Below are 23577 nucleotides of genomic sequence, written 5' to 3'. Positions count from 1 at the left end.
AGAGTGGTTAATATTTTAAAAAATAAATAAATAATGATGATAAATAAAATTTTATTTAAAAATTAAGATATTATTTTCTTCTATTTACAAGAGATAGATTTGATTTTGATCTAGTCATGAGATATTGAACATTAATTTTTACAGGAAATGAGATCATAATTTTGAAATCTTGAAATATTGAAAATCTTTGAGATGTTGATCTTGATAAATAAGAAAATGAATGGTTCCATTTCAGATCAATATTTGATGTATTGACTTTTTTTTCCTTATGAAATGATTTAAGAATGAATTTGTATTAAGAATTAAAATTTTGAAATATTTAAGGATGAGATTCAAGTAAAAAATATGAAGACTCAAGCAAGAAAAATTTTAAGGATAAAATTTTTTTTAGAGGGAAAGAATGTGATGGCCCGACCCATGTAACAAAATCAGCCCACAAAGCCCAAACAGAAAAAAAAAAGAAGAAAATAGAGGAAAAGACTCCCAAAGGGAGTCTTCTTCCTCCTCTCGTCGGCTCCCAATCGGAGTCGGAAAGAGCCTTCCCTCCGGCTCTATTTAAGGAGGAGAATCTTCCTCTCTCCCGCTCACCGAAGATTCGAGATCCAGTCGGCGGCAATCATCGAAAAATCACCGCGGAGCTCCATCCTTGTGCCGTCCATTTTGCTCATCGAAAAAGCCTCGCCGGCATCAAAGGTGAGCCTCCTCCTCCTTCCTCTCTTCTCCTTTTCTTCTCGTGCTGGTGTGCATGCTCGCCGCGATCGGAGTCGCCGAATTTTGTTGCGGAAGAACCTCTATTTTTGCCCATTTTTCTTTGATTTCCGACGTCGGTGGTCACCGTCGATCACCGGTTTGGCCTCTCCGAACCTATGAGGGTTGCTCTCTTTGCCGTCAGCCTTTGTCGTGTCAGTCGTGGCCCGAACGGTCCGTCAAAAGGAAGGGACTTGCCGGTCTCCTATTTCGGCCCAAAGGAAGCCCAGAAAGAAGAAAAGAAAGAGAAGAAGAAGAAGAAAAAGAAAAAAAAAAAAAAAAAAAAAACTAAAAAAATAAAAAAGAAAAAAAATAAAATAATAATAAAATAATAATAATAAATAGGATTTTCTCTCCTCTCTTTTTCATGAAGAAAAAGAAAAAAAAAGAAAGATAAAAAGAAGAAAGAAAAATAAAATAAATAAATTAATAAATAATAATATAAATAATAAATATGAGAAGAGAGTTTCTCTCTCTTCCCTTTCTTCCTTCAGCCTGAACTAGTATTTTCTCTCTCTAAAATTAAATTTTTTCTCTCTAAGTTATTTCTCTCTCCTAAGATTTTTTAGAATTTTGAGAAGAATGATGATGAATTTAAATGATCCTAGTGATGGATTTTTGATCTGCGATCGCCGGACGATACACCGACATCCACTTTGATCAAATTAGATATTTTTAGATTTTAATTTTTATAATTTTATTAAATTATCCACATGATAATTTCACCATGATTTGATCTGATCGATAGGATTTATTGAATCATATCGTCCAAAGAGTCCAAGATGAATTTTTTCTCTCTAAAATTTTTTCTCTCTAAAGCCATTTCTCTCTCGATCGATTTCTCTCTCTTGATCGATTTATCAATAAATTTTTTTTTAATATTTTTGATCTGATGAAGAATCTTGATCCATGATTGTTGGATAGTGTATTGGCACCCACCTTGATCAGACCATGAATCTTTAGATTTGATCATCCATGATCCTGATCTAGTCATGACTTGATTTGATCATGTTGATTTCACCAATCGAGATATTGGACCAATCGTAATGTTGGATTGTGTCACTTGATCAATTTGAATTGTACCTCATGAATTCTCTCTCCTCTAATTATCTATCTTTACTTGATTTTATGAAGAAACCTCGATCCTATCACTTCGAATCCGATTTGAACTGATAGTCAAACTTTGGATCGTTTAGGTCCTAATTAGATTTTGATTAGATAAAATTAGATGATCGGACTCAATCTAAACCGTTGAAATATGGTATTCGTATTCTTTCTAATTATTGAAATTGATTCTGTATAGGATTGTGGATGTTTGATCATGGGATATCGCGATATGATCTACGAACAAATTTTTGAAAAAAAATTTATAGAATTATGTAGATTTATTGGAATGCGTTCAAGGTAAGTAATGTTTATTTTTTCTAGATTTATCGATAAATTATAATATATTTTTCTGACATGATTTGTGAAACGATGCATGAATTGGATGAATGATATTTTGTTATGAAAATATCTTATTTGAAATGTTATGATGAAGCATGATTGAACATATTGATTCATGATGCATTATATTGATTGATTTCGATACTACATGATTATATATTTTATTATCGAAATTAGAATATGAAACATGATTTATGAAGAATTTTGATATAAGAACAATATGAATTGATAACTTGACTATGTAAAAGACCCCGCCAATGGGGGCATATACGTTGGCAATTGATTTGTCCTGAGGTTTATGTCGCCAGAGAGACCGACGACAAACCGCCAGAGAGACCAACAGTTCCGAAAGACTTTGCTGCCAGATGATTCGCAGCTCACCGTAAGAAGATACGCAGTGTTATGACTTGTCACAGAAAAAATATGGTCATAACTAATGGTTGACGAAAAGAATTGAAGAACGAAAGAAATTGAAATCTCGAAAGAAACTTAAATTTTGAAAAAGAAATAAATTTGGTATGAACTATATTGCATAATTAGAAATTGATTTCGAATTAATGAACTCGATATGCTTATTTTCTATAAATGATTATTTACTTAAATGTCTGATGAAATCTGTTGAAAAGTGATCATTGCTTATTGGGCTGTCTAGCTCATTATCTCCTATTTTACTATTTTTACATATATTGAGGAATTAAGATGATACAAGATATGAATGGAAAAGTGATCAGAAGCAGAATCTCCATACTTTTATTTTAAATTGAAAGTCTTATTGAATTTGATATAAGGCCTATGAATCATTGTTGAATTTATTGAGATATTAAAGAAGAAATTTAGATCGTTATGTTTTGGATTTGAATTATTGACTAATTATTTCGCTGTTATTTTAAGATAAGATGATAAGATGCTTGCATACTTATGGAAAGAATTTTTTATGAGTATGCAGCGGTTGCCATGACCCTCGATTCACAATCTCGGATCGGGGGCATGACAATTACATATAGAGAATCAATCAAAAGCCACAAGCCAAAGTTTGATAATTAATCATAAAGTTAAATATTTAGTTAAATAAGCATGAAACATTAAGACAAGGATGCTAAGATCATTGAAAAAGATCGGGCGCTGAAATCGCTAGAGAAGTGGCTTACTGATATCGGCATTGCCATGGTGCAGTGATAAAGAGAGAGGACAAAGATGGGTTTGGATGGTCTTGCAACCTTATCGGTGTTGGGGCACTGGCGGCGAGACGATCAGAGTCGAAGACGTGAAGATGATGGTGTGATAGTGATCGGAGTCGAACACAATGGGGTGGGGTCGTGCACTTGCAGGAAAAGAAAAAATAAGAGGAAATGATTGGGGAAGATGAAAAGTTTGTTTTGTTTTTTTTTTTTTTAACACCAAGACTTGTTTCTTGTTTGACTTGATTTAATTAAAAAATAAAATAACCCAATCAGTCTATTTTTTACATAAGTAGGTGCAATGGGTTTGGGCCATGGGAGAAAAGAGAGGATTAAAAAAAAAAAAAAGTGGAAAGAGGAAAAATGACTTCTTATTTGACTTAACCCAAATAAAAAATAAATATGACACAAAAATGACTAATCACTTCATTACATTACATAAAACTGATAAAAAAATATTTAAATAATATTAAAATTTAAACAAGAAAGAAAGATGATTTCTACGGTCACTATTGGTAGGCAAAAATTAAGATTCACTTGGGAAGGGGGGCGAGTTTAAAAATTTTATGGGGATGGGGAGGAAGGGTGGGGGGAGGGGGGGGGGGCGCAAAATTCAATTTAGAAAAAATATTTATATAGAACTAATATAAAAGATTAGAAAATTAAATATCTATTTTATTAATCGATGAAAAAATGATTTAGTTATTCTCTAGGTAGGTGAAATTTTTCTTCCCATTTCATGGATAAACATTATCCATAAAAAGTAACTTACCAATCTTGAAGAGCATAAGAACGTGAATAAATTGATCAATGAGAAAGTTAATTATTTTTTTATAATATTTACATATAAAAAAATGGGTCCTATTTCGGGTAAATGGGCTTTTGATTGTGGATAGGGAAGTTTTTCTTCTGCTTGTCTTTAAACTGATCTTCAACTTGGTCTCTCGCTGATCTTGTGAGCTTTGCAGCGATGCCAATCAAAATAATATCACTCAAGTGTTTTTAAAAATAATTTATAATCAATTTAGATAGATAAACATATTTAGTACCTTTTATATTTCTGCATGAAGGCTGCAGCAAGAGTGGCCCAAAAAAATAATGTATATTATGCGTAAGAATTCTGAAATAATTTTCTCTCCGTATTTTAATTTAGAGGCTGCAAATTTTGTGCAGTCTCTTTATACCATCAGAACCCTGGAACATCAAAATCCTTTCAAGCATCACCATTTCCCGCACTCGGAATGCGCAATGACCATTAATTTCGAGAATGGGCGGTTTCGTGAATTTACGCAAAACCCGTGTCTTTCTTTTATTGGTCTCAGTCATCTATTTGACGACCAGAAGCACCCCATTCTCCCTCTCTTTGCTCCCGAAGCCAAAACCTCTCCCCGCACTTCCCCCTCGATCTTCCTTTCTTCTCCGTTGAAGTTTCGCCGATCCGCATCTCTCCCCTACCGTATTCTCTCCGTTCTCGGCCCTATCGAACCCTAGATTTCTAGGGTTTTTGGCTTCGTGATCTGCGCGGATTTGCCCGTATCCCCGCGCTTCGGAGGCCAAGATGGTACGTTCTCTCAACTCGCGTCTCTGACATCGCCTCTCTTGCTCGAAGAGAGGTTAGATCTGGTCTAAATCTTTTCGACTTAGGAACTGTCGAGGAGATGTTCGAATTATACGTGAATCCTTCGAATTTCTTGCACTGTAGTTCTTGTACGTATTTTTGGGTTTGGATCTGGTATGGCTGTGGATTTCCTTGAGATCTAGGGTTTGAGTGATGGCTGACGAATTTTCTTTTCTTTGTGCTCTTTTCTTGATCTGTTTGTGTCCATGGCGATTGTTGCAGCCTCTCAGACTAGAAATCAAGGTACTTCTTATTGATTCCTGTGAAAACTTAAATAGAAATTAATCGGATCTTATGCATTTGTTGATCTTCGAGTTGAATCTTGAATCTGTAGTTCTTGAATTTCTTATTGCTAAATCTGCTTATGGTGATCTATGAATCAGAGGAAGCTCGCTCAAAGGTCAGAAAGAGTAAAATCTGTGGATCTGCATCCAACAGAGCCATGGTAAACTGATGTGTCCACAATTGTGGTTGATGATTATATAGCAAATTTTTATCTATTTTTAAATGGGCTTAAATTACACAGCTTGCTTGGCATTTTTTGTAGATTTAAAAAAGGTATCTATAGGTTGTCCAACTGATAATCTTGCTTTTTTATAATTCTTACTGAAGGATTCTCGCAAGTCTTTACTCTGGAAGTGTCAACATCTGGGACTACCAAGCACAGGCAAGTCACTATTCTTGATCAAATTCTTCCTCCTCCATTAGTTTCTCCCACTATAACATCCATCTTCTAATTCATGAGATGGTGGATTCATAACGACAGAAAATTTGCTGCTGCTCATAATTAGTCAAAATTTTAATAACAGCTATGTGTTGCTGCCTATTCTAAGACCAATTTTAACCACTTAAGGGACATGTTGCTTGCTAATTATCTGATGTTCAACATCATTCTTTTTCTTCACTGCTCTCGTTGTCATCATCATTGACAACATTATTATTAATAAAGCAACTCCACAACTTTTTTGCATTAAAATAATTGTACAAATCATTATCAGATATGATGTCATATTAAATCATGTAGTATAGTCAGATGCATGATCTAAAAATATAGATCAGTATGACCTCTTTTGAAGTTAAATAACCATTAATACATGTATTACTTGTGTGCTTCTTAGACTGACATGAACATGTTTTACATAACCTAGGTTCCTATATCAAATTAACTGACCTTGGATTAGTTCATGGGTTGTTGGTAGATAATCTTTTTACTTAATATCTGTAGGAGAGGTATCAGTAAATTCTAATATAATATTTGAAAGGCTTTGGTGGTTGGAGTAGTTTATAGGCTTTTAGCTTTTATCGAGCAGAAATTGCTCATCCTGATAATGTCATGTTGTTTGAGGTGACAGGCCACATGCATCACTTTCACAAGAGAAGCTTTGTCGATTTCCAGAAAAATTATACAGGGATGTGAAGAAGTCAATGAGTTAGCTGATATGTAGCTTTTGATGTTATCTAAGTTCAAAATTGGTTAGCCTCAAGGTTGGAAGCCAGCATCACAAAGTTTTAACATCCAACCCTTCAGAACACTCTCCCGCAGCCACTTGTGCCTCCCATTCCTTTGCCATAGAGGAGTGACTTGTCAAATTCTCTTATTCTCTGACATCCTAACTTCACCCCCAGGGGGGCTTCCCTCCTGCTCTAGCCTTTCCTTTTTTGGTATAAAATGAAAACGTTTTAGGTGCATATGATTGCCACCTGCCTACTCCTGTGGTACCTTCTGTTACATTTCTTCCAAGTTTGCTGTTTTTACCATTTTAGCGCATATCTTATGTTAATATATTTAAAGTTTGCATTATCAATTATTTGAAAAGTATTTAAAAAAAAATCATTGAACAGTTTTCATTTTTTGTTGTATTTTTTGATTAAGTTGATTGAAAGATTGTTTTTGCTACAGGCTATGGTGAATTCTTTTGAGTTGACCGCATCAGCTGGTATGTTGGTCTTCTCATATCTGTACTTTTCAGTGCAGCTTCCAGTTCACTTAAAATTTACGTGATAACTTTGCAGTGCGATCAGCAAAATTTATAGCACGCAAACAGTGGTTTGTTGCTGGAGCAGATGATATGTTCATACGGGTGTACAATTATAATACAATGGACAAGGTCAAAGTTTTTGAAGCGCACACAGATTTCATTAGGTGTGTGGCTGTCCACCCAACACTTCCATATGTGCTGTCATCATCCGACGACATGTTGATAAAGCTTTGGGACTGGGAGAAAGGTTGGATGTGTACTCAGATTTTTGAGGGACATTCTCATTTTGTGATGCAAGTCACTTTTAATCCAAAAGATACCAATACTTTCGCAAGTGCTTCCCTTGATCGCACGATAAAGGTCTTACTGTATTTTTTTTTCTTTTGGTTTTCATTGGTGAAGTCTATAGTACCTTTTGGCCATCATTCAACATTGTATTTTGGTTTGCCTAATCTCTCTGCTAAATTTGTATTCCAGATCTGGAATCTTGGTTCTCCAGACCCAAATTTTACATTAGATGCTCACTCCAAGGGAGTAAATTGTGTTGACTACTTTACTGGTGGTGATAGGCCTTATCTAATTACTGGTTCCGATGACCATACTGCAAAGGTCTGCCATTTAATTCTACATTGCTGAGCTATATCTTGGGTTTAGATGCATTTTTGATGGTAGATTTTATGCCATCAGGTCTGGGATTACCAAACCAAGAGTTGTGTTCAAACACTGGAAGCCCATACAGACAATGTTTCAGCTGTCTGTTTTCACCCTGAGCTCCCAATAATAATAACAGGTTCTGAAGATGGAACTGTTAGGATATGGCATGCGACTACATATCGGTAAGTTTTTTTATTTACCTAAATGATGATCATTCTAAAAAATAATCATGCATTTCTAGCGTGAAAGTATTGCTTTCTGTTAATTTTGAATTAATCCTTCTAAAAGAGATTGCTTTTTTTTACACATTACATTATTTCTATAGTTTTTCTTGTCGATGATAAGCCTTATTTAATCTCTATGGTTTGCTGAATCAATGTATGATCTATTAGAAGTTTAAAAATATTTTCCTGTTCATTCTCAACTTGACATCAATGCTTCATTACTAATCTATGGTAAGGCAATTTTGAGGAAGAGAAAGGCCAGCCATGAAATCTAGGAGGCCAGCTGGTGGGAAGTCCTTATGTTATTAATTACATGGTTTAACCTCATGCTAGTTAACCTCCAAGATTAGATGGAATAAGCCTATTCAAAAGAGGAAACAAGTTACATCTGAATAGAGAATTGGGTTTATCTCCAAAAGGCATGGACTGTAAGTCAAAGATTGAACTTGAAACACAATCACCAAACTTTTGACGATGTAGATGAATGCATGTACATACATACATACATACATACATACATACACATACGTACATACATACATATATATATAGATATATATGTGTGTGTGTGTGTGTGTGTGTGTGTTCATAAGAATAGATAAATACTTCTATGATCTTGAATCTTCATGCATATCCATACAGTGACCTAGAGACACAGTTGTTGAGAAAATATGCTCAGAGAAACAGTCAACTGCTAATCTATGAAATCATTCTTTAGCAAAGATAGCATGTTGATTTGCTGATGTTGCAATTTCCTATGGAAACAAAAAGGAAGAAAGAGAATAAATGACAAGTTAACCATGCTAATGACACTAGGATGATGCTCATCAAGGTATTGGCTACATTATATTCATGGATCATCAGGTAGCAGTAGGAACTTGCCTTTCACTGCTTTTCTTGCATCAGCATTTTTTTTAATGCCTGCCACCTCCCAGTCATATGTTCCCTGGGCTTTGAGTTTTTAAGTTGAACTGGTGAGATGGATGATACTGCTGAACCTAGCGGCCTCTAGTTTCTTCATCATTCGACTGGTTTATGTAGTTCTCGTCTGTTGGTTTGGAATTTCAGCTGTTTAAGTCATGCATCTTATCGGCACATATGACTTTGGCAATGGATTATTATTTGCTACTTTTCTTTTTCTTTTCACCTTTATGTTGATGGAAAGCAATTGTAGTGTTTGTCATGTATTTTCAAGTTGAAAATAACTTAGTAGATACAGATGAAATATGTGGGTTATGACATTAGATTTATTCATTTTTTTTATGTTTATATTTTCCAAAGAACATTTTTATGGTTCACTAATTGTTCTGATGCTAGACTTGCTTTCTAGTCGAAGAGGTAATGTATCTGATTGATGTTCTTTTTTTCACCTTGGTTGCTTTCTGATTCTGATCATTTTTCAGCCTTGAGAACACACTAAATTATGGTCTTGAACGAGTTTGGGCAGTGGGATACATGAAAGGATCAAGGAGGTAAATGGATCAAATCTTAATTATTGTTTGATTGATTATTCTGATTATGGTTTCAAGAGTATGGAAATATTTTGTTGGTTAAATTAGTACCAGTGGTTTGTGAACATATTATAAATCATTAAAATCTAGCCTGACTCACCATTATCATACTTTTTTCTATATCTATTTTAAATCCATATGCAGTGAATTTTTGTCCTATAATTGGTTTCGAAAACCTGGTAGTTTTTGTATAGTTTTGTGATGCTATTACCATTTTCTTGCTTATATGTGTTGATGATTGTAATTGCAGGGTTGTTATTGGTTACGATGAAGGAACAGTAATGATAAAAATTGGCCGTGAAGTACCAGTTGCTAGTATGGACAACAGTGGGAAAATCATATGGGCAAAGCATAATGAAATTCAAACTGTAAACATAAAAACAGTTGGTGCAGACTTTGAGGTTAGTCAGCCTGACATTTTCTATAGAAATCTCAGTATTATCCTATGAGAGTTGGTTAAGGAGATTTACAGTTAACTCTTTCAGGTGACAGATGGTGAAAGATTGCCTTTAGCGGTGAAGGAGTTGGGGAGTTGTGATCTTTACCCACAAGTATGTCTGCTTTTCAGTATGCAGTTGCATGCACCATTTTTCGTTGTAGTATTCTCTTTCCTTGACTTTTAAACTAGTCAGAAAATAGGTAAAGGGGCACTCAAAAACGTAGGTCTCTCTGGTTTTCTGACCTCCCATGGAGCCTGTTAGGTCTTGCTGAGTTGGAGTGTCTACTTAAAAAGATTGTAATCTTGGGGGGCTTCAGTTCCTCTTTGCTTATCTCTGAAGAAAACATCAAATAGGAAAATAAATGTTCTTTTGGAAAACAGAGTGGCATTGACCAATTTAAAATTAGCTTAATTGATATTTAAGTGGAATAATATTGTTAATTTTGGACAGATAAGATTTGTTACAAGCTTCCCTGTAAAACTTTGATCTCACATGACTTTTTTTCTTTTTTGAAAAAACATCACTCCATAATTTTGGTGATAACTGCTTAGGCTCTTTGCTTAGTGGAGTAGAAATTGCTTGGTCAACCATGAAGTTTCTATGTTTTACCTTTTATTGTCTCATTTGTCACTATACTTGTAGTGTTTTGTTTTTCTTTAAAAGAATAGAAAAGCCCTTTTATGAGATGAAAGTCTTGTCTGTTATTTTTATGGACATTGCAGTTGGACTCCTAGTAAATCAAGTTTTTATTTGAAGAAAAATAGGCAGCAAATATCTGAATTTTGAACTACTTATCAGTTAGTGTGACATTTTTGTTTGTTACTGGGTCTCACGAACATTTGTATAATCTACCATATGAGGCAAGCATTATGGTGATCTATGGTTTTGTCAGCTAAATATCTGGATGTCTGGTTGATTATAGACTGAATTTTAAACTAAATGAATAAGTTGGGGTTTCTTATTTAGAAACATAACATTGTTGGGGATCTAGTGTCCAACGTACCATTGGCAACTCTAAGAAGTCTCATAATTATGCTTTAATCTTCTCTGTAGCTTTCTTTTTGTCACTTACACATGATATGGTTGCAATGTAGACCTTTGGCCTACATAAATCGTTCCTTAACACCAAATGTTGTGAAATGCATCCTAAAAGCTTGATAAGAGGGAACAGTGTGGATGAGACTTACAATAGGCAAGCATAGAGTTTCTTGATGCAGGTGATTACAATGAGTATGTATATTGTTCATACTAGTACATTTCCATCAGTTTAAATTTAAGACCTTGGTAAGTATATTGTCTTTGTGTATGTAGTCTTTCAGTGAATTAGAGTCTCATAGTTGATATCATATTTTAAATAAAAAATTTATAAGATGTTAAGACATCATAGTTCGAGTAAAAGTTCAGACCATAAGAAGCCTATATAAGTTTAGTTGGAAAAACTCTAGTATGAGGTAGCAATAGATGTTAGGTTCACTTGTTGAAATGAATATGGTTATTTTTGGAAACTAGGAATTTTTCTTTTTGACCTGAAAGTTTACTTGCTGATTAGCTTTACTTTTGTTGATGCAGTTTATAACAGATAATAGGTGCATTGTTTCTGTCTCCAGCACTTCAACTGCTCCTGTTTTCATTCAATATACAAATATTCATTCTTTATTTATTTTTTTATTCAGAGCCTTAAGCACAATCCCAATGGAAGATTTGTTGTTGTCTGTGGAGAAGGAGAATACATTATATATACTGCTTTGGCATGGAGAAATAGATCATTTGGCTCTGCCTTGGAATTTGTCTGGTCATCTGATGGAGAGTATGCAGTTAGGGAAAGCACTTCAAGAATTAAGATATTCAGCAAGAACTTTCAGGTTTGTCTTCCATCTAGCTTCTCTCTTAATGAGTAAATGTTGTGTACCACCAAATTTTCTGGCTTCTGTTAGCAACTTTTCTATTATTTGCTTTTGCAGCAAGATTTTGCCTAAGCATAATTAAACTTTGTTTCTAAACTGCTTGACTGTCATATGGTGTTTTGATGTGTTGTAGGGACCCGTAGCCTGAGTTTCCTCTTCCCACCAAAAATATTGTGCTTCTGTTATTTCTCTTGAAGTTCGAGGAGTTATTATATATTCGGGTGGTGTGGGTGGGGGATGGAGGGTGGTCAATCACGTATCTATTCTATTGGATGGTTGGGATCCCCTATTTACAGGAGACCAACTTATCTGAGACATGAGACAAGACATTATCTATATCTTTGTGTAAAATACAGTGCAAAAAACTACTATAGAGATATAATGAAATCAAAATTTCTATTTTTGTCTTCCAGTACCTTTGGAAAATCAAGAACTAAACATTTCAATTCCTTTATCTTGTTCATTGGTTTTTATCTGCAAGTCTGCCTCCATGAATTGGATTCACGAGTCTGTTTGTTCAGTTTTTTTCTCTTCAAGATATGCTGCCTATTGCACTTGGATTTATTTCATTTTTTCTGTTTCCTATTCTCCACACCTCCACACACATATGTAATTTACAATATTAGTATCAATTTTGGATGAAGATGAATGCTTAGTTGACAAAATGTCCAGATTGTGATGTGTGTTGCATCACATTTGTGATTCTGGCCCAACAAATCCATGTTCTGATAGGATATCCATCATCATTTAGGTGCTTCATGGTCTCTCTGGTGTTATTGTCACTGATAAATGCATACTTGCACAAATATCTGCTTGTCATTGTAATATTGTGACCTCTTTATTCATGAATTGCAAGCAGCAGTTTTATATTTGTTTCTGGGCTGTGGAACTGTGCTTGAAGATTTTGATATTTCAGGAAAGGAAAAGTATACGCCCTACCTTCTCAGCAGAACGTATTTTTGGGGGAACTCTACTGGCTATATGCTCCAATGATTTTATTTGCTTTTATGACTGGGCTGAATGCAGATTAATTCGGAGGATTGATGTGAATGTCAAAGTGAGTTTAAGCTTTAACAAGCAAGCTATCTTTGTAATTTGTTACTGTTTTCCAACTGCATCAATTTTGTACTCATTATTTTCATCTTTGACTGTTCCAGAATCTTTATTGGGCTGATAGCGGTGACCTAGTTTCTATTGCTAGTGATACATCATTTTACATCCTGAAGTACAATGTAAGTTCATTGACTTGAAGCTTTCTTATACTTACGCATGCATATACCCTTGCATGTCTGGGATGAGTTGATACAAGAGTATGTATTTCTACAGAGAGACATGGTGTTTTCTTGTCTGGAGAGTGGAAAGGCAGTGGATGAGCAAGGTGTCGAGGATGCATTTGAGCTTCTTCATGAAATAAATGAGCGGGTCCGGACAGGACTGTGGGTTGGAGATTGTTTCATCTACAATAATTCATCTTGGAGATTAAACTATTGTGTTGGTGGAGAGGTCTATTTCGATAAGTTCTTTGCATGCATATATACTTTTAAAATTTGGGGTCTACTTTGTTGGGTTACTTCCTGTTCTATTAATTATAGGTCACCACGATGTTCCACCTGGACCGGCCTATGTACTTGCTCGGATATCTTGCTAGTCAAAGTCGGGTGTATCTTATTGACAAGGAGTTCAAGTAAGTTTACTGGACAGTTTTTCTTGGATCTCCTGTTCCTCATTGCAATGAATTGCTCTGACTCGTGAATCTTTTCTGTTGCAGCGTCATGGGGTACACCTTACTCCTCAGTTTGATTGAGTATAAGACACTTGTGATGCGTGGGGACTTGGAGCATGCAAATGAAATTTTACTATCAATTCCCAAGGAACATCATAATAGGTAATGGATTTTTTTTTCTATAATTTCTTATGTTGACTTGCCCGAGACTTAAAATCAACCAGAACATAGTTTTTTTTTGCTTAAAAAAAAAAAAGAAAGGCTGTTTACAAGGTTGAATATATGCTTTGGCATGGTAATTTTTATCTCCACATGAAGTGTAAATCAACTGCTAGTTGAAAAGCAATGTAGTGTGTTCAATTTCTTATTTTAGGAACGGGATATTGCTGAATGTAATGTGTGGTCTTCATATGAAGTCAAAAGATAACTAGTTAGCTACTGTCTTATGAGTTTTTGCTTTTGAAGATATCTTGGTTATTTAATATGGATCTTGTTCTGGCATAGCATGAATTTCCTTCAGGCATTCCTCGGTTATTTTTATCATCCTGAATGTATATCTTTTCTTCTCCTGCTACTGCTTTAATATTCTAGTTTCATAAACATGTTCTGGACCATGATTCCATTGGAACATTTACATTGCCAGTGTTGCTCATTTCTTGGAGTCCCGCGGCATGCTAGAGGATGCTTTGGAAGTAGCTACCGATCCAAATTACAAATTTGATCTGGCTATTCAGCTTGGGAGGTTAGAGGTTGCGAAGGTATGTTGTAGATGATTGAATGCCCGCATTGTAGAAAATTTCGAGGTTCAACACTTGAGCAAGCCATCTTGCAAACTGTTGTTGCACATTTAATGATAACTATGCTTTGCAGGCAATAGCGCTTGAAGTGCAAAGTGAATCTAAATGGAAACAGTTGGGACAATTAGCTATGTCTACTGGAAAGGTATTCAATAACTGTAGAGATTTTCTTAGCAGTTGTTGAGTTTTGCCGCTACAGGAGGTTTCTATATGATCTGTTGGTGTCTCATTCAAATATGATGGCTTTTGGCATTACAGAAAGTAAAGCTATTTTGCTATGTATTGTTATGAAGTCTGGATGATACTAAAGACATGCACAAGTATGTGAACGAATTATAGAAACTTAGAAAGTGAGGATTTAATATGAATTTTCTAGAAATGAAGTAATTAGTTTAGAACTTGCTAAATGGATGATTTTGCAAATACTAGTAATTTTATATCCGGCCACGAGCACAGAAAAATTTAAAAGGAATTTGTATCGTTTCTCTAACTTGCTAGAGGCAGGGTAGCATATTGTGTAATTTCAGGACATACAGTCATGTGCACAACTTACATTAGCCCTTCAACGTCTGCACTCAAAACAGACAATTTTTCCTGCTAATGTTAGCTGGAGGCAGAGAAATAGATTTGGTTGCCCTAAGGTAAAATGGCATGCTGTCATCCACATGCTGAATAGGCGCCCCATAGGCCACAATATGTGAAGGTGTCCCGCCTGTAATGTCAGTGATTTGGTCATGTTTATGATTATCTGAAAGTCGTGTGTGTGTATTCAAACAGTGAGTGGCAGCAGGCCTTCTACTACATGATCGTAATCCTTTTATGAGAGGTGCATGTAGTGCGCATGAGCTTATGTTAGCAATGTTAATCAGTTGGTGGTAGTTTTTCCTTCAGGACAGCCTCAAGGAATCATATTATGGGAAATTAATATTGCTGACGTCCATATAGTAATGGCTGCAAAAGAAGTCAAACTATCACGTAAATGCTTTTTTTCCTTATCATTTTTGACCATCCAATTGAATTGCAGTATGAATAGGAAATGGATGTATTTTTAGGTTAGCTGACTTTATTTATATCTTTTACATGTATTGAAGCATGTTTCCAGTCAAAATGAATAGATTGAATTGGTATTTCCACACGATAAAACTGTATTACCGCTCAGTATTGGTCATCAAATGAAACTTGTATTTCCTAGATTTTGTTTCATGATGATAAAACAGAGTTTTTTGTTTTTGTAGCAAAAAATTTTGAATTGTATAACTTAGATTGCTATCATATTGATTTTCCTCAACTTATGCTGGAGGTGTCCCTGCTAGTGTGCATCATGTCCTTACGTGTTAAATAGTTATTCAGGTTGACAAGGTTGATATTTTGCATTTTCCATTTTCCATTCTTAGGTGATTCTTTCTATACTTTTTTGGCAGTTAGAGCTGGCTGAGGAATGTTTGTCACATGCAATGGATTTGAGTGGATTATTGCTTCTTTACTCTGCTCTTGGTGATGCCAATGGAATAACTAAACTTGCATCTCTTGCTAAAGAGCAAGGAAAGAACAATGTTTCGTTCCTTTGTCTCTTTTTGCTAGGCAGATTGGAAGACTGCCTTCAGCTATTGCTGGAGAGGTAATGCTGCATTATATTCTGTATTTCAATTACTAGTGCCTTATCTCATTGTACTTTGATCTAATATTTTGGACATTCAACAAAACTGTATTCACCATAGAGACAGATCTTATACTATTATCGTAAATTCTTTTGCAGCAATCGTTTTCCTGAAGCAGCATTAATGGCAAGGTCCTACCTGCCAAGCAAAGTCTCTGAGATTGTTGCAATTTGGAAAAATGATTTGAACAAGGTTCCTTCTTTCTCACTTTCTCAAGCTGTTATTTTTGGTTGTATGCAATAGGTTCCTAAAATCGCATGTTGGTTTAGAAAGCTTAAATATTTCGTCCTTCTTTATTTGATATATGAATTAGTGTGAACAGGTTTTCTTAACCTGCTACATTTGTTTTCTTGATTGCAATTATCATCATCTCTCTGAAGGTCAATCAGAAAGCTGCTGAGTCTTTGGCTGATCCTGAAGACTACCCAAACCTATTTGAGGACTGGCAGGTTGCTCTTACCATCGAGTCTAACCTTGCTTATCACAGGTGCCTTCTAACTTGTTAACTGCTTGTTCTTTTCTTTATTTCTTTTTCTTCTAATTTGTTTCTTTAGCTTGTTCAGTTTAGGTATACATGTTTTTGTTTTATAATATACCCTAATCCCTTCAATAGGCATTCTTTTGCATCTAAAGATGAGTCTGACCAATTATAGTGGTCAGCAATTCCATGCTTTAAGGTATCTTGTGTCAGTAGGTACTTATGTCATTTGATTCTTTTACCAGATGTATCAACTTGTTATTTACGTGACCAGTAAATATATTCTTATGAAGCTGCAATTATAGATGACCAGTAAATATATTCTTATGAAGCTGCAATTATAGAAGAGAAGTTAATTTTGTTTAGGCACATATGCTTCGTTGGACCTGTAGTTGCATTTTTTCTAATTTGAAGCTCTGCCGTTTTATCTTAGGAACATATGTTATTTCATATTTAAGGGAACTTGTGACAAATCTGCATTTAAGATGGCATAGCTAGGACCAAGAGCTTTTCTGTTCACTAATTTGCTTGCTGAACTTTGAGGAACATAACCTCTGTTTACACATTTCTTGCATCATCTGCATTCTGTTTCAGGTAGGATTTTTTTTTCCTCATTTTAGTTTCATTTCCTATTTTCCATTCTTGGTCTCTTGTACAACCCAAACTGTAGCTAATCTATTAGCTGTTTGCTGAGGTTTCGGTTAGTTGAAGGAATGACCATTCATGCTATGAGACAAGCCAGGGCAAAGGCAACTCAAAATCAAGTTGCCCACAAAACCCATCCAAGATTCTCATTGAATAATTATTGTCCTTGTTTAGTTTATGGTTTAATCTGTAAAGAAATTACAAAGCTCTCTAGCATCCAAGCATATCTGGGTAGTTGTCCAAATTCTTATTACCGTTAGTTTTGTTTGACAAAATGCTGTGCATGTATGCGTATCAGTGATTAGTATTTAGAAAATTATCATTATGTACAGATCCATGCTTTCACTTGGAGTTGTCAATTGCAAGCAGAGTACATAACACCTGTGAATTTTAATAAAAATCAAATTGAGCCATATAAGGACTACAATTCTTTCAATTTCTGTCTAAAGTACGTGTAGTTGATGGAAACTGATTCTCAGGGAGATGGTCAGTTTCTGGAAACTATTGAAAATGTCTGTTGCTCGGTATTGATTGGTTCTGTCATTACAACAGGGGGAATTATCCTCCTGCTAGGGAATATCTAAGCTATGCTGAAAAGTCAAATATCAATCTTGTGGAAGCATTCAAAAGCATGCGAGTCGATGAAGAGAATTTGCCACTCGCAAATGGTGATTCTGGCCATGAGGTATGTTCTGCTTATGGATTTTTTTCCTTTTTTTGCCCCTCAGCATAGTGTACTAATCTTGTAACTTAGGTAAATTTGAATTTTTATTGTAAGGTGAAAGTGAAAATGTGTTGATGTTAGCTGAATTAGAATTCTTATAATAATGTGAAAACAAAAATGTGTTAATGTGGTCTTTCTAAACTGATATCTGCTTAACACACATTAGTTGTCGCTCAATAAGTTGGATGCACGGTTCACATCTAAGAGGGGTTCCTTGATGGACCTTCTGGCACAAAAATATCTGTTGTTACCGAAACAATGACCATGGTTCTTTAATGCACATTTTAGTATTTGCAATGATGTTTAAAGAATGTCAATGCAATGATGTTTCAATGCTAAGCAATGATTCTTTTTTGTAGTTCATCTAGCATAAAAGGGCATGGTTCGATGGTTAAGGAACTAGTTGCTCTACTTGGGAGATGAGCAAATTAGCTAGAATGATATTAAGATCACCAATATTCTTTATTTCGTTATTTATGAAACTTTTCCAGCATTCAATTTGCTGAATTTCAGCATTTCTTTTGTGATGGTCTAGAGATGTTGGTCCTCGGGGCATCAGAGATGCAAGATTTTGTTTTGTCTATGAAGAACTTAAAAAAGTTTCCATTTTGCTCTATGTGGAAGTTCTAAAAATGTTGCCTAGGGACAACTAATCACATTGAAACTTGGTATAGCCAAAGCTTTAGCTGAAGATAGAAAAATAATAACCATCTTCTATATATCAAAATGAACGACATAGTAAGGATTCATAAAATCCCAACCCAAATTGTTGTCACAGGGCTTGTTAGTTATGTTATGATTTTATACATCGTTTATTTTATTTATGCTATCTATTCATAAGCATTGGAACCAAGGTTTGTTGTCTTGACACCGAACCTTGTGTCAATATCATGCTGGTATAATGTCGGTGCACCTAGTATAGGGAGCCCTGGTTTGATATCGATGCAGGGTGTTATGTACTGTGGTAGTGAATCATGATTAAAATTGACAACAGCTAAAGCTTTAACTAAAGACAAAATTAATCACCATCTTCCATATTTCGAAATGATTAAAGATTTAAAGGTGATATTCAAAATTATTCTAACTATTGTGGTATTAAGCTCATGAGCCATATGATGAAACTTTGGGAGAGGGTGATTGAACACAGATGAGATGTGGCACAAAAATATCAGGAAATGAATTTAGTTTTATGCTAGCAAAGTCAACTATGGAAGTTATTTTTTTTCTTTTAAAGTTAATGAAAAAGTTATAGAGAAAAGGGACAAGATCTTTATATGATTTTTATTGATTTAGAGAAAGCATATGATAGAGTCCTTAGACACGTTTTATGGTTGTTGTTATAAAAGAAAGGAATTTCCATTAGATATATTAATGTGATCTAGGGCATAGATGGAGCGGTTACTAGTGTGAGAACTCATGGTGGTAATGGTAGCAAGTTTCTAATCGCAATATGTTTACACCAAGGACCTATTCTAAGTCCTTATGTTTTTGTGCTAGTTATGAATAATCTTACTAGGCATATTTAGGATGGTATTCCTCGGTGCATGTTATTTGCGGATAATATTGTTTTAGTAGATAAAACGAAGATCAAGATTAATCATATGTTGGAATTATGGATGCCTTTAGATTAAATAGGGTCAAGACAGAATACATGGTTGTTTTTGGTATATCGGTAAAATTAGAAATAGAGATGAAGGTGGTGTGCAAATTGAGGATTATGAAAATTCTAACCATGATTGTTTTTGGTAGTTAGGATCGACCATACATGAGTAGAAGATTGAAGATGATGTCATTCATAGGATTTAAAACAGATTGAATAGAATGGAGAAATGAAACTAAGATATTATGTAATTGTGGTATACCGGTCAAGTTGAAGGAAAAATTTTATAGGACGGCCATACGACTAGCTATGCTCTATTAAGCGAATGTTAGGTGGTTAGAAAATAATATATGCTAAAGATGAGTATGGTCAAAATGAGATTATTGATATGAATGTGTGATAATGCAAAAAAAAAAAAAAAGACAATAAGAAATAAAGTTATTTGCAAAAAAGTTTAAGCCGTGAAGGTAGTACCAATTGAGGATAAATTGAGAAAAGGGCAACTTAGATGGTACAGACATGTGAAACATAGGCCAAGGGATGCACTATTATGAAGTATTTTGATACATGTGGAAGGAAAGGTAGTGATGGGCCGAAAATCACTTGGGATGTAGTAGTAAAAATTTGATATCCTAGCATCCCTCGGAAAGTATAACCCTAAATTGAGCGGAATGAAGGAAACTGAGTCATGTAGCTGACCCGAACTAGTTTGGGATCAAGGTTTAGTTGAGTTGAATTGACTTCTATATTTGAAGATGAATAGCACGATAAAGATCCATAAAATCCAACCCAAATAGTTGCCATTGGTCCTGTTAGTTATATCATGATTTTATATAGCATGTTGTTTTATTAATACTATTTATTTGCTTTTTACTTGCTTGATGCCTCTCTCTCTTGGTTCTCATCATATTCTATTATTTACTTCTTTGTAGTCTAATTTCATGAGATGCATGTATAGGTGGTGGATGAGAATATAGAAGAGGATGGCCAAGTAGAAGCTGTCGAAGCTGATGCTGATGATTCTACAGATAGTGCAATCCTCATCAATGGGAATGAGGGTGACGAAGAGCCGGTTACAAACATTGAACGAACTCCATCAGCCTAAGAGCAGTTGGGTTGACAAGTGTAAAATCCAAGTTTTGTCCTCTGGTAATCAATCAATCTTTGCTGTTAATGTGCTCTCTCTCTCTCTCTCTCTCTAGCATTGTGGCTCTCTAGTTATAGTACGGGTAGAATTAAAGAATTGGGTCCCATGAAAAGGCCGGATTGGGGCCTCTTGTCAAAGCTGCAACTGGATGATGAAAGATTGTTCTAGGAGAAACCAAAACCTCTCTCCACTTGATATGCACGTGGTGGTTGATTAGATTTAAAAAGTGACATACAACACAGCATGGTCATATTTGATCTCCCTTATTATTTGATGTTACTCTTGAATTGTTGTCGACGAGTAGCATCGCAGAATTAGTTTGTCATTTTCATTTAATATTCTTTTGGCCTGAAATAATCATGATTTTTATGTGCACTTCTTGGTAAATTTTGGAAGCATATGTTTTTGTTTTGGCGTGTTAATATGGAGGAACATAATAGGCTTCCACTATTGCATCTGATTTATATGGCTGGAACAGAACAGTCTCTATTGTCAAATATTAACTGGATTGTTTTTCCCCTTCATGGTTCATCTATTACCATCCAGCCTTCTCCCAACTATGCATGATCAACTTTTTCCATTTGTCATCAGCATGATACAATAGCCTATTTGAGTGGATACTTTGGAATGGTGCAATAAGATGAAATCATCTTGAAGGTTATCACGTCACTATGATACTGATGTTTCTTTTTTCTTTTGAAAGACACTAATGCAGAATTATGGGGACTTACTCTTATAAACTCTTATATTTCTTTTCCTGTGAGAAGTTTTGTTTTGGTGGATACCTACCGTTCCAGCCTGACAGCATTTTGTTTGATGAATTGGTAGAGTTTACTCCACTTTATAAGGAGCATACAAGACAGCCAGTTGTTTTTTCCTGGTGAGCCGAGTACTTTATTAATGAAAGCTTTATTCTTTGTTGTTCTCAGGTTTTATTGATTGATGTGATGTTTTTGAGCCTTATCCTTTGATAAAGTCCATGTAGACTTAAGCTTTTACTTTGTTCAGGTTGGTAAGAGGAACCCATGTTGGTAAACATCCTTTAACCATCTCGTCATTCATTGCGAGTCCTTGGCCAAACGGAAATTTCTGGTCAGTATAAATCGTTATTTTGCTGATTGGTGTATTATCAGAAAGCTTCTTCATGTACCATTGAAAGGTTAGGAATATAGTGAGAGATAGAGCATTGTCATTGAATTTTTTATTCATGAGAGGTATAATTGAATGCCACAGGCAGTTATTTTTGGTTGTTCAAGACCCGCAACAATCATATATATGGGTATAGCTGTTGCGCTGGTGATTTATGGTTGTTCCAATTTAGTAACGACATATTTGAGTGTGGCGATTACTTGGGTGTTGGTTCAGTTTAAAGTGGTTACTTATTTATCTCGAAGCATAAAAATTATGCCTCTTTATTTATTTATTTATGTATTTTGGCTCCCCACAAGTATGGAGCGGGGAAACTTAAATACAGCTTGCATTACAACCACATGGGAGCAGCTTCATCTTGACCACAGCTTTCAAGAACCTTGCATTTTGTGTTGCATACACATTCAGAGGCAGCTTCACAAAGCCAATGGCGTTGTGAGGCACGTAGGAGTTGGTCAACGTGCACGTGCAATCCTAAGTTGGCGAGGCGGTTGGTGGCGATAATTGACAGCGTATGAGACCGAAAATGGATGGGTATGTCGTGCCGGAAAAGGACCTGGGCCACATTTATGCCTGTCAGGTCAGGCTGGCTCGGTGTTGGGCTTGTTCGGGCTAGGCTTGGTTCGGTACTTGGCTCGGCCAACGCCTCGCCCAGAGCCTGAGCTCGGAATAAGGGCGGTGCTGTCGGATCCAAGTTGTAAAAACCTGACCTCGTCCATTTCCATCCGTACAACCGTGTGAGTTTTTTTTTTTTGGTAGAATACAGCGTGTGAGCTTTTTGTTGTGCACTGCTTACGCCAAGAGAGCTCCGAGGCAAAAGAACTCTGATTGTATATGGAATGCCATGCATTTATGCATAAACCAGGTGGTAGTTGCGTTGGAGACGGCATCTCCATCGACATCGACCAAGAAGTCTTGCATCAACAAGAGCCGATCTTTCATGTTCATTGTTAAGGTACTATAAAGCAGAGAAATTGCTTTTTCTAAAAAAAAAAATATTAGTTGAACTTGCGCAGGCGTCGGGAAATCTAGAGCCCCTCTTCCTTCTATTAAGGTTTGGGGGTGGGGGCCTAAGTTCAGACAACCAGTACTAATAATCCTCACTGACTTCAAATTTTGCTGCTAAACTCGTGGAAGTTAAGGAATCAACTCAGTTGATACAACAGAATTGGAAAATTATCAGCTATTTAACAGCATTAATTTGTGATTTAAAAGTCAAAAATATTTGAAAATAAAAATGATTACGAAATCAGTTAAGTCTGAAAATCTTGGCCATTTTGATAAGGCCGTGATAGGCAGGATCTCATATGGAAATTGGGCCGAAAAGGAAGTATGAGATATCTCAGAATATCCATTGATATCGTCTGTGACAATTTTGGCAAATAATTATATGTTGGTGGAGATCTCGGCTGATAAACTCTGGTATATTAATATTATATTGATTAGTATATTAATATTTGTACATAATTCTGTAGTGTAATATCTCGTGACATATGGTAGGTTGCCTTATATGGTTATATCCCGATACAAGCCATAGCTCAGGGAAAACAATTGTTGCTAAACAACCAGAATTTCATAGTCATTTTTGACATTGCCAAGATCATGCCTGCTTGCTATTATTTTGATTAGCACTAGAATGGGCTATTGTTGTCAATTAAAGCCCTACATATGGCTTTAGTTGTTACACTCTATAGCTACAGTTTCCGGAATTGAGCCAGGTTGGCTGAAGTTGGACGGCAATCAACGAGGTGATGACGATCGAACCTACAAACCCTGATCGGAATTGGCTTCGGCGGGATCCTTCAATAATCAAATCAAAACTTACAGAACAGATAGGAAGGAGTGCACGAGAGAGAGATTATGTATCTTGGGGGTCCTCTAGTTACCTCCATTTATAGATTGAGATGAGAGCCATAAAAGAGAAGAGTTGTAGGTTATCCGACTCCTTCGAATGC

At 35.5% G+C, this 23577-nt stretch overlaps 1 protein-coding gene across 2 annotated transcripts; it reads left to right on the top strand.

Annotated features, from left to right (window-relative positions):
• Positions 1–4736: 4736 nt before the first annotated feature.
• Positions 4737–21773, top strand: LOC105047735 (coatomer subunit beta'-1). 2 transcript variants are annotated; one of them, XM_010926792.4, is made up of 26 exons: positions 4737–4932; positions 5212–5232; positions 5373–5434; positions 5602–5656; positions 6890–6926; positions 7003–7328; positions 7446–7577; positions 7656–7804; positions 9250–9318; positions 9608–9758; positions 9843–9908; positions 11471–11659; positions 12618–12758; positions 12859–12933; positions 13028–13204; positions 13294–13385; positions 13470–13586; positions 14068–14182; positions 14295–14366; positions 15643–15839; positions 15978–16071; positions 16260–16366; positions 17555–17687; positions 20285–20475; positions 21302–21353; positions 21482–21773. In XM_010926792.4, the coding sequence occupies exons 1-24, from the start codon at positions 4930–4932 to the stop codon at positions 20429–20431; spliced, it is 2727 nt and encodes a 908-aa protein (XP_010925094.1). In that variant the 5' UTR covers positions 4737–4929; the 3' UTR covers positions 20432–20475; positions 21302–21353; positions 21482–21773. The 2 variants fall into 2 exon arrangements, with proteins under 2 accessions (XP_010925094.1, XP_010925095.1); XM_010926793.4 differs by having other exon boundaries at positions 21241–21353.
• The last annotated feature ends 1804 nt before the right edge of the window (positions 21774–23577 follow it).

Source organism: Elaeis guineensis, chromosome 6 (assembly GCF_000442705.2).
Source record: "Elaeis guineensis isolate ETL-2024a chromosome 6, EG11, whole genome shotgun sequence".
Taxonomy (NCBI): domain Eukaryota; kingdom Viridiplantae; phylum Streptophyta; class Magnoliopsida; order Arecales; family Arecaceae; genus Elaeis; species Elaeis guineensis.
This window is presented reverse-complemented; position numbering and strand designations above follow the sequence as displayed.